The 12,385-nt window shown below is 36.0% G+C and overlaps 1 protein-coding gene across 3 annotated transcripts; it reads right to left on the bottom strand.

Annotated features, from left to right (window-relative positions):
* Nucleotides 1-5,586: 5,586 nt before the first annotated feature.
* LOC103972975 (uncharacterized) lies at nt 5,587-12,305 on the bottom strand. Of its 3 annotated transcripts, XM_009387401.3 has the most exons (11): nt 12,135-12,219; nt 11,876-11,925; nt 11,686-11,784; nt 11,488-11,596; nt 11,318-11,399; nt 9,786-9,871; nt 7,342-7,445; nt 7,117-7,247; nt 6,938-7,031; nt 6,404-6,459; nt 5,587-6,001 (listed from the first exon to the last, which is right to left on the bottom strand). In XM_009387401.3, exons 3-11 carry the CDS (start codon nt 11,728-11,730, stop codon nt 5,905-5,907), a joined length of 804 nt encoding a protein of 267 aa, XP_009385676.1. In that variant the 5' UTR covers nt 11,731-11,784; nt 11,876-11,925; nt 12,135-12,219; the 3' UTR covers nt 5,587-5,904. The 3 variants fall into 3 exon arrangements, with proteins under 3 accessions (XP_009385676.1, XP_064960204.1, XP_009385677.1); XM_065104132.1 differs by having other exon boundaries at nt 11,686-11,925; nt 12,135-12,305; XM_009387402.3 differs by lacking the exon at nt 11,876-11,925 and having other exon boundaries at nt 12,135-12,207.
* Between the last annotated feature and the right edge of the window lie 80 nt (nt 12,306-12,385).

The following is a 12,385-nucleotide window of genomic DNA, read 5'->3' as shown; positions in this document are numbered from 1 at the left end:
ATTTTAAGTAATAATTGGGAAAATAAATCATAAAATGACGCAGATGAGTGAACCATTCTACAATGCAAAATAGTGAAACAAAAAATAATCCTCATAAATCAGAATCTGGCCTAACTACATATTGAGGAACAAATTGAAAAATATTCATGTATAAAATACAGAAGAAAAAAAATACTGAATTGGACTCTAATTCAAGAAAATCCAACATAATGAAAAGGTCACATTGTGGCTTCATTTAGATGCAGCATGAAACAAACATGAGTGGGTGTAAGGGAAATTTCTTATATTTCTCCACCTAATATTTGGGATGTCATGCTTTCCAATCCCTTCAACTGATTCAATCACCATCGAGAAAGAGAAAGAAAAAGAAAATGAAAATGAAAGAAAACAACATTGGTTAAGGACACAAGTCTTAATTTTAGGACTCAGTCCAATCCCTAGGAATTTGGCTGATGCAAATAATAATAATAATGTTTGCTACATAATACAGCATGAGAACTCCCCAAAAGTTCACTCCCAAACACTTTCTTTCGTGTGTGAAATGTTATTCTAATAATAAATAATCATAGATCTTATCAACGTAGGCCGGATGAAAAGAATAGTAGATAAAAATAATTATTGAAAAAGCTTTATTGAAGAAGTTTTAGCTTGAATACATTAATATGTTCCTCTTCTATTTATAGATTTTTCTCAACAGAATAGATGATTTCCCTCAATAGAATAGAGATAAGATGATGCTCCTGTCAAGGATACCAATTTTGGATTGATGCAAAGAATGATTTACGAGTAAGAGGCTTCGTGAGTAGAGCAAGAGCATATCGCTGCTGCTGTTGCGATTGCTATTACTGTGATGGCACATGCGTTCCCTTCGTTCTTCTTAAGTCCGTCCTTCGTTCTCCTTAAGTCTGTCGACTGTTGGCAAAACAGCGAAGACTACCGCGGTGAGGAAGATGAGGATTGGCCGTGGAGCCTCTTAGGAATGTGGCTGCAGCAATGTTGGTCGTTGGCTAAAAGCAAGGGTGAAGCTTCACTTTTCTCAGCGACATTGATCGCTGGTCGAAGGAAGCTTCGCTTTTTTCACTGATATCACGATGAAAAGAATAGAAGATAAGAACAATTATTGAAGAAGTTTTAGCTTGAATACATTAATATGTCTCTCTCTTATTTATATAGGAGGGAGGATAATATTATTGTATTCCTCTTCTCGGAAGCATGCTGGATGATGAACTCCGGCATTGGGACTTCTTCTTTCACGGAGGACTTTGAGGTGGCTGGATCAACATGAAGGAGATAGTGGAATCCAAGTTGTCCTCCATCTAAATTCTACTCCATGAGAACGATGAGCAAAGGATTTGATGGCAAAATTAGATTAATATAAATGAAAACAACATTTCATGATTTCTCAAAATTAGATCAATCCAAAAGCAATGAAAACAGATCGAATGGAGGACAAAGTCTAGGAAGTTTTTGCTTGAAGATGGAAATTAGTCTCTGTATCTCAAAGTTTTGGTATATGAATATAAAAGAAAAATATTTTGAAGTGCTTATATGAATTTTCTTTAATAGATCATAGGAGATCAAGAGAAATTAGTCTCTGAATCACAAGATTTTCGGGTTGATATTTAAATTTATTTTCTAATTTATATGTAATTTTATTAATATTCTGAATTATTCTTTTGTTACTTGTAGTTTTTTTGTTTTTTTTGGGTCTCTTATGATTTGTTTGAGAGTAAAATGTTTTATCTGTTCCATTTAGGTTTCTTCCGAGACATGAAGAACACATGAAATATATCAAAAAGCTTACTTATATTTCTCAGGTTCTGAGAAAACAATTTACAAGATTTTATTTATCCAATATTAGTTCCTAAACTTTGGATTCATTGGGGAAATGGTCATCCGGATTCCAAACTTGCACCTTCAGTCAAATTACTGTGGGACAGTTGATCGGGCACCGAATGCTTCACTTGTTCATCATACTTGACTTGTCTCGGTCAGCAATGGACGGAAAGCAGCCGCCTTCCTTTAACACCTCCGGCCGCCCATGCGCACCGAGACTTCCATTACAATCACGTCACGTATATATATATATATATATATATATATATATATATATATATATATATATAAGTCATATACCTTTTTTCTTTTATTACGGGTAAGAGAGTCAGATTAATACGTAGAAAAAGGAAGCGAATGCTATGGAGATGGAGACCGTCTCCCTTCTTCCCCAGTAATCTTTCAGCTAGCGAACTTGCTCTGATGACGCCTGAAAGAAGACTATTGATATCTCATTATGATACAATATGATCGATATGTTACGTTCGATACGACACGATCGCATCTGTGATTGAAGGGAATGTGCATGTAACTATTTTGATATCGAATCATAACCTCGAGTGCAACAATCATAAATTACATTATAAAAAGGCTCCTCAGATATGTTGTTTAGGATTGAAATTTTCTCGGTATATTTACTCTCGCACATGCTTAAACATTTGAAAGATTTTATCAAATATGTTTTCACACGTATGATAATTAACATATGAATATTATATATATATATATATAAATTAATGGAATAGAGCTGCTTTGTGCAGGGATGAAAGGTACTTCATCGGTCTTCTCTCTCTTCCTCTCATGTTGGAACACAAAATATCAGCTCTCCTGCAGCGTGTGTTTGTCGGTACCTTCGGCATTTCATGGTGGTTGGACGACTTTGGCGTCCATCTTCCTTAAATATTGTCTCTTCCGTTTTAGGTTTGGTGTGCAGTCACATTTCATGCGATCAGCCATCTGCATGAACAAGAGCGTGAGAGGAGGTAATTAAGGTCAAAGAAAGAGATTCGTGGCCGCCATAGCAGTAAAAGAATCATCACGTGGTGCAGAAACCCTAAACATGATGCAGAAAACATTCATTATTCTGTTGTGGGAGATCCAAAGCTCTGTGAGAGTATTAAGGTTGCTGAGTTCAGAAGCAGGAAGTCACAGAAACCCCATGCATTGGTTCCGTTCTTTACAGTGAAAGCTCCGCAGATCATGCTCATAGTTGATCATCGATTATTAATCTTCTAACTCGCCACATCCTTGAGTTCCACATGGGACTACAGATCTCCTCTTACTAGGTAGTGAGTTGGATGAGATCTGTGAGCTAATTAAAAGCTCCTACATGTGGATCCCAAAAAAAGGTGGGTCTTATGGAGATTTAAAAGTATAGGAGTAGTCAACTTTGTTGGCTAGCTGATAAGAACATGTATCACTAAAGAAATGATAAGACCACCCAACTTTGATCTGCCATTTTGGTTTTGGGTTGTGACATAGAATAAGCTGTCTATTCTGCACAGATGATATAAAGATGATTTATCTGAATGTCATGGGCACAGATAAGGGTTGTCTTACATAGTCAGCTTGATGTACTTACGATGATAAGGAAATACCATATGTATAGTAGAAGATATCAAGCTTATGGATTCCAACTCATTATATCACAAGATCCAAGAATTGAGATCTAATTTACCCATGTGGTTAGAGTGCAAATTAACAAGTGCCCACCACCACACCACACCTCACCTAGCTTGGCATGTGGGGTGGGGATGGTCTCTTCCTCCTGGTGGGAAGAAACCCTAACGAGAAGAGACCCACATGGAGACCGGAGGGGGTGAGAAATAAAGAAGAGAAATTGGAGCAGGCAGGCCAGGGTAGTAAATAAATAAATAAATAAATAAATAAATACTCTGATTTGTCTTTCTGACTTGTGAATTCTCCTTGGAAGAGACATGTGCGAGGGAGATGGAGTAGCATATATATCCATGTTGATCATTACCGAGAGAATATGGATTAGTCCTCCATGTTGTTTCTGCAACTGTTCAGAGTAGAAGATATCAAGCTGATGGTCAAAGAAAATGTCACTCCTTGATTAAATTCAATGGAAAAACCAAGATCCATCAAATTCTGCTGGAATACTTGGAGGTTAAGCAAGCAGATTATTTTACATGGAATTGTTATTTTTTGATCAAAAGAAGGATCAAACTCTTTCCTGGTGCTTGATTTGAGGTCCAAATTCAATTAATCATCTGGTTTTGGTGTCCAAATGCAGCAGCATCAATCAGTACATTTTTTAGTGTATATTACAACATATTGGTAGCTTTCATCACCGTGGTTGGAGATCATTATTTTTAGCTCTCAGAGACCTTAGTCGCAGATTAGCTACTCTCGGAACGTTGGCTCTTGGAGTGGTGGTTGGGCCTGCTGCTTGCTTAGCCAATGGAAGCAGCTGGTGATCAGTTTCGAGACATATCCTTGGGTGCTGCAGATTCTTCCGAAGAGGAACACAGGAAAGCAGCACGAAGGTCTGATACTTGGAGATTAAAAGTTTCGATGGCAAAATAACTAACTTTGTGCATTACATCTTGAATTGAAAATGAATTGATGAAATCTTCATCAGCATGCATGCAATCTTTGATGGCTAATTTTGATCTGTCCCTGCACACAACTTTGAAAATGCATCAGTCTGACAAATATGAGTTGAAAAGTGGTTGAGATATATCTGAAATGAAAAGGGTTCATGGATTATAAGCGAATAAATGCATCTATCATGATCCATTGCAGATAACCTAAAAGAGTTGACATCTGCTGTGTGGCACAAGGTTGGGTCAGACATCCATCTTGAGAGGCTTCCTCGTTACAGATTTGGAATCTCACAATGTAAACTCTTTCATCTTATTGCACCCTTTAATCAGATCATCTATAGCAACATGGAAGAACCGTATCTCTTAATTTTATGGAAGGTTATGATGTACATAGATAGTGTTTGTTACCTCTTGAGTTTATTTTTGTGACTTAAACATTGATTTCTCGAACTATAAATGAACAACCTTTCGATCGTATCAAGCTTCGCCCACGAACTTTAATTATGATCTTATATTTTTCTCAAATATAAGATATTTATGATCGTAGAAGATAGATGGGTCAGACGTCTATCTTAATAGGCTTCCTCGTTACAGATTTGGATCTCACAATATAAACTCTTTCTCTTAATTCTATGGAAGGTTGGTGGTGTACATAGATAGTGTTGTTACCTCTTTTTAAGTTTATTTTATTGTGAGGTTATTTTTGAACTTAAATATTTGATTTCTCGTACTACAAACGAGCAACCCTTTGGATCGTATCTAAAGACCCACAAACATTTCCTCTATTTTTTAATCATTAATATATTTTAGTTTTACGAAACCTAAATCTCTTAGTCTTTTGTCTCACTATGTTCCAAGGTCAACAGAATATATATATATATATATATATATATATATATATATATATATATATATATATAAGAACATGATGCTCTGAACGATGTAACAGGACAATTTATTTCTAATATAACTTGTCAAATCATCTTCTTATACAAATATAAAAAATCAATTTAATATTATAGAAAAACTAATCCATGAAAGCAGATGCGTCTTTTTCTCATCAAGCAATATATTATAAATTTCACCAATTACATTCGAGAAACCATTAAGAATTTCCTGTGATGAATATGACTTTTTTTTAACGTGGGCAGCTTATTCGAGCACAACAGAGAACAAAAAATTGTAGGCCAATTGACTTGATTTCTTCCATGAGTAGGTGACCAATGCACGCACAGGAGGAGATGCCTCCTCCCTATTACAGGACTCTAAACTAACGTGCCTTTCTTACTCGAGAGAGAGAAGACCCAAATGAACAGTTTACAGTTGAAAACAGTATTTAACTTTCCTGAAATGTAACCAAATGCAAGAAGGTTGAGATGATTAACAAACTTCTGGTCGAAGACTGTAGAGAAAGGAAAAAGGAGGCTTTACAAAAATGAAAAGTTGGGATATTTTGTCATGGTGGGGGTTCCTTATGTTCCCAGCATTGATAATTGAATTAATCGTCTTCGTCCGGATCAAAATCCTTGATCTTCACATCGGCATCTTCACCGTACTGGATGCAGTTGTCAATGCACGATAATACATACTGAATGCTGCATAAAAGAAAAAAGAATAGAAAAAGGTTAGTGTTTTTAAGGTTGGCTCAAGCCTGAACAATTATCAGCAGGAGGCAGGTCTGATCATCAGCAGGAAGTGGTGGCTAAGGATGCAAATAAAATCGATAGCTAATAGCACGATCAAATAAATTTGGACCCAGGGATGCGCAAATGCAGGTGAAGAATCCAATAGCAAGCTCGACAGCACATTGAAAACAGGAGCAAACAATTTGCTTGATCACCAAATTTGAAAAAGAAACTCTCAAAATCATAACGATGGCTGCCAAGCAGCAAAAAAATCCACAAGCACTTCAAATATCGATTGTGTATAAAACCACAGTTACCTCAATACTCTCAAATATAAGAAACTGCTGGGTCTTTACTAGGATGTTTGTTTACCTGCTCTCCTTCCTTAAGTCGAGGGGTATAAAGTTGACCATGCTGTAGTCATCAATCTAAGAAAAGAACAAAGATTATAACAATTGCATAAACCGATAAGAAAGTTATGAATAGACTGAAGGCACTATTTCAACACCAAAGTAAAATTTATTTGATCATTACAAAGCTAAATCATTTGCATTCTAAAACCAAGTTCCAGTGTCTTAATTCATACACTAGTCATGTTTTTCTAACAATTCATGTCACGCATCAGATTACGCCAAAAAAATATTATATACCTAGCAACTCCAACTCCTTATTTATTTAAACACAACACAGACCAAAATCCTGCATCTCCCTTTCATTCTAACTTGCATTTATTTGTACTGGTTTGTAGAGGCTTGCATTAATTGACAAGACTGGGCCCCATATTTCCTATATTAGAAAATGTAGTAAACATTACAAAAGAATCTCGATAATACAGACCCACCAAAACCGGAAGATTTATAAACATATAACTAATTGATGTCAAATATATGTTGCTTTTACTCGTACCAGTTCTGCCAAAGCTTTATTCAGGTTTGCAAACCGAGGAGCCATGTGCTTATTCAACTCAGACAGCAGAATCTTTGCCTCTGGATTTAAGTAACTAAATCAAATGAACAAGAAGTAAGAACCACAAGTAACAACAGTAAAAAACAATACAACTAAAGCATAGATGAATAATAACCCACTTCTCAACATCCTTTTTATCTGTCACCAAGTCCATTTTTGAAAGAATGTTGACATGAGGTAGTTCAAGCTGAACCATCGCAGAAAGAGATGCCAGGCAACCACTTATATACTTCGGCACATCTGTCATGAACTGAAAAATGTAACAAATACAATTAAATAAATGTTCACCAGTTTGAATGAAAGACTTTGAAGTTTGAACCTTACTAAGATAACTCGGGACAAACCTGTGAATCAAGCAAGTATACAGCACAGACATTGAAATTCTTGCGCTTTAGATGGTCCACAAAGTTCCGCAGAACAGGAACATGTGTAAAGAGTTCAATCTGACCTGGAGATCATAAAGTGACTATAAGCGGCAACCAAAAGTTGTAAATATGTTCCATCCTACTGGGCATGGATTCAATAATAACGGACAGGTAACTTAGACTGGTTATAGATATTAATGCAATTCCCATTTCGTAAGTTATTCGACCAGTACAATATACCATTTTTTGAGCTGTATAGCTAGATAATAATCACTATTTTTTTTTTATTTTTTGATGATATCCGACTATACAGATTAGTATCCTATACCACCTCATATACTGGTACTGTATTGGTCCGTTAAGTTACCGGAACCAAGATTGGACCGGTATTTAGAACTCTAATGGCGCACAAATACAAACTGAAATTCCATAAAATTTGAATGTGTTTGATATAGACAATATATGTTACCGGAACCAAGATTAGTTAGATAATAATAATCACTATTCTTTTTTTAAATTTTTTGATGATATCCGACTATACAGATTAGTATCGTATACCACCTCGTATACTGGTACTGTATTGGTCCGTTAAGTTACCGGAACCAAGATTGGACCGGTATTTAGAACTCTAATGGTGCACAAATACAAACTGAAATTCCATAAAATTTGAATGTGTTTGATATAGACAATATATGTGCAAATCCAAGGGCTATCAATTTTATAATGGTTGATAAAATAATATTTTGTAATTCTTGCAAATATACCATTGTCTTTAGTAGCTAGTGTGATTTGTGTTCACTCAACAACAGTATGATGTTACCACTCATTTACAGACCAAAATATTTAAGACTATAATATCTTAACTTACACTTTTGGCTTAATAGAAACATGAATTCAAGATTTTCTGCAGCATTTAGCCATACCTATGTCATACTCAGGATGCACTTGGCCATGGGAACTCTCCTATTATCACTTCCCGATACCAGGCTTTGGGATACCAAACCACGATTGGGCAATCGATGGTGGCCCTATCAATTAGCCCAAACAATAAATTGCGTGAAACCTGGAGTACATAGCGCAGGTTTATTCTAAAACTTGAGCAGGCCACACACAGGGAGAAGGTGGTTTACTGATTGTTTATTTCTAAACCTCACAGTCACTTCTTCTGATTTCCTTTAAAATAAATAGGAAGGCAAGATTCAAACATATGATACTAGTTCAAGTTTTCCTTTCTCTTAAAGATTTTCAAGTTAGTTGTCATTTTTTAAAAAAAGTATTATTTAAGCTTCTAGTATTGCACCTTTGCAACCAAGGTGACTAGACTTTAAGTGTGAAAGCAGCCTCTCCGAGAAATAGGGTTGCACAAATTGGACCTTCCTAGACCTCATATTGGCAAGAGCCTTATGTATAGAGTTCGTCATATTATATTTTGAATTAACATTAAATGGTATACATGATAAAACTATGTTAATACTAAATCCATCTCAAACTAGATTAGTTTGATGTCTGACTTTGATCTTTGGCAAAGTTCTAGGTCTACCTTTATCAACTTACAAACACGATTTATGGGAACAATTACGTCTAATGTTCAAATATTGTTAAACTGCAAAATAGACTCGATAACAGAGACATACAATGTATATATATACATATACAAATGTTCTCTATGGATGAGAAATATACAAACCAAAGATGATGGGCTTTATGGGACTAAATACTTATGATCCATGAAGATTACATTCCTTTGCCAGCAGGTATCATTTAAATTCTACAGCACTGTACTGTAATAGATCCCTAATGCACATAAAGTAAACTGTTTTACAATCCTAAGGAAGATAAGTAATTTGTTGCTTTTGTTGTTAAAGTTTGAAAGACCAATTTTTACCCATAATATCAGTTAAATTTGTATCTTTTTAGTACCAACAAACCATTTATGCAACCCTTGAGAAAAAATTGTCTTTAAACGGTTTTTGCTTTAGCATCTAACTATAATTGTTAAAATTAGAAAAATAATAATTATTTAAAACTATGTGCTGGCATCGAGATAAGCATAAACAACCACAATTTGAACTAAATAAAGTTAAGAACTCCATGATAAATTTGGAGTAGGCTGGAAGTGTGATAAGGTACCACTTGCATGCCACGATACTAGTTTCTCCTGTTATCATGATTGTTTAATCCATGATGCAGGCAGCACTATGCTAATGGCTAATGGGCATATGGTGGCACACAAAACTCTAACTTGGTTTTGCATCTTTGGGTAAAATTTAGCTAATGGCTAATCACTAACGTTTCACATGAATATCCATCATGGTAAAAATTAATTTATCCAATAACATCAATCGGAAGCATACTTGGTTTCTCCTTCTTATCATATACAAAGTCTCTCTAAAGCATAATATGTTTTATCTCAGTAATATTACCTGGACAATCAAACACAAGATAGTCATCATCCAAATAGTTGTCCAGTTCAACTGTCAACCAATCATCCAGGCTATCTTCTAGGTGCCTGAAAATACTTTAAGGAAATTCAAAATAAAACAAGAACAGAATGCAGCCTTCACAATAATGTTGCAGGTTCCTACCCAAATAATAAGATGATTATGAAGGAAAAAAGCAAGTTCTTCAAGCCATAACCAAGATCTCCACATCTACAAATCTAGTGTAGAATAGGATGCCCTAAAGTTTGTTTATCAAGAAGAAAAAATCTTTAAAAAAAGGCATGATGTCACAAAGACATAAATTCAAAAAATTCAACCACATAAGAATTTTCAACACCATGAAAGACCAATGGATTTGTCATGAAACCACAAAAGCAGCTATTCAAAACCAACATTTGCAATTCCAAAAAGTAGTATAACCGCAATGTGAGTGAAATTTCTTCACATGCCCCTTGTAAGTCAGATGATATTTCCAAATCTAAGTGTTTAGAACTGCAGTTTTCAAATCACAATAGGATAAATGCTATTATCAGCATGACACAATGAAAGAAAAAAATCTAAAAATAGCATGTACAGTTTGGAAAATAAAACATGCATTATCTTTAGCATATATGATAAGGTAAACGTATGACCATTCCAAATTTCACTAGACAGTATATGATAGTTTCTTTGCCTATCATTATATTAGTTTGAAGAGCCTAAACTATACAAACTAAGACTGAACACAGCAGCCTCAAGGAAGTTATAGTATAAAGGAAATAATTATACAAATCAAAGAAGTCAGAGTAGTAAACTAATCATTGGTCTCAGGTTGCAATAGAACTCTTAAGGACACTATGAACTACCGTAGGAGATTCAAACACATAGAACAAGCTGACGGAAACAAAGCTGATAGATGATGAAGCATGAAGATCAGGTTCTTCAAGTCACATGGAAGATGGGAAAATTATTTACTAGAAAAATATAAAGTCCATAGTATGGGTTGTAATGAGGTTTTTTATTAGGTGCTCCAGAGGTGGACTTTGTTATCATTCATAGTCCCATACATATATAATTCAGACGACTAGCAACACATTGATGTTTCCGCCATAATCAGACTCAATGTGTGAAACCAATGCATGAAAAACCCCCAAAAGTCAATCATACATGCATCTTGAATATACTTTGACAAGCAGAAAGCTTGGCAAAGCACAACACAAACCAATATGTCATAATCTACTCGGAGCAATTAGCAGTCTAAACCAAGTTATGGATATCTTATATATAAAAACATATGCATAATTCCCAGATATTTATTCCGTTTCAAGGTTCTGCAGAAAAAAATCATGCTTTTCTGATATTATTCTGTCTTCCATCAAAAAGCTTGGCATAATCCTTTGAGGAATTGTGCATTTATATTCATTTTCTTAACTAGTCATTTCAATTAGTCTTTCAGGTTAAAAATCATCCAATTTGGGATGCTTTAATCAAACAAGGACATTGTTAGACGAGAAGGAAATTATGTGAAAGGATACTCCATGCAATAGATAAGCCCCCCATTCGGGCCCAATCCAAGTTCCTCCATGACATCATCCAAGGATATGAGCTCTCTTATATCTGCATTTCGATAATATGACATCACAAGTAAGTCAACCATTTCAAGTAGTAGAACCTGGAAGAGAAGGAAGAATAAAAGAACACAAACCCATAGCGACAGGATAGTCGAAATTTTCAGCTGCTGGGTCTAAATTCACTATATGCATAGTCCTTCTCACGGTCTCGCAGTGTTGATATAAGCTAGAACAGTAAGTTGACTGCAGTACAAAAGAAGGCACATCGAGAAGCAATGATCAGAGTAGCGATCAGCATGATTCAAGCACCAACAGGGAAACAAATTCTTCACCTTGCCGCTTCCGGCAGGTCCAATAACAAGCTGCGCGAAGCCCATCGCGGACGCTTACGACTATCCTATCGGCTACTTGTGCTCCAGCTATTGCTTTTGCTGACAACGACGACGAAGACAGACTCAGTAGAATCGGAAAAAGACGAGGACTGTGGCAGCATAACCGGCAATCCAGACAGCTGCGGCGTACATCAGGTTGAGAAAAACAGAGAGTTGCATGTGTGAGTCACCAACCAACACCTGAAACGATTCAAGGATAAAGAATCTCCAGAAAAAATTCGTGTTATCATGTTAAATCGATCGATTGCATGATAAATCACTCCCTACAAACATCAATACCCTAACTTTACGACGGGCGAAGGGCAAACCAAAAGAGATCAACAAAACAAATTAAGATAAGGAAGGAGACGAAAAGATAGCGAGATTGGGGAGGAGAGATTCTTCACCACCTGTCCTCCTCCGTCGCAGTCTCTCCCACCCGTACTAGCTTCTAGGGCAAACAACGCCACCGCAAGGGAAAAGGACCGAGCACGGAAGCATAAATATAGCGCTCCTCCACGACGCGGTAATAGGGACGACTTTGAGTACGAGCATACGTCTCACGCTCTCCAACACCTCCGCTCGTTAGGTCGACCGCGACCCAAATCGTGGTCTCAGTCAATCCGTATTATATTTGTTATAACATATTTCTTAGGACTTC

This window comes from Musa acuminata, chromosome BXJ2-4 (assembly GCF_036884655.1).
Source record: "Musa acuminata AAA Group cultivar baxijiao chromosome BXJ2-4, Cavendish_Baxijiao_AAA, whole genome shotgun sequence".
In the NCBI taxonomy this organism is placed as follows: domain Eukaryota; kingdom Viridiplantae; phylum Streptophyta; class Magnoliopsida; order Zingiberales; family Musaceae; genus Musa; species Musa acuminata.
The sequence above is the reverse complement of the archived record's forward strand: the minus strand, read 5'-3'. Positions and strand labels throughout refer to the sequence as shown.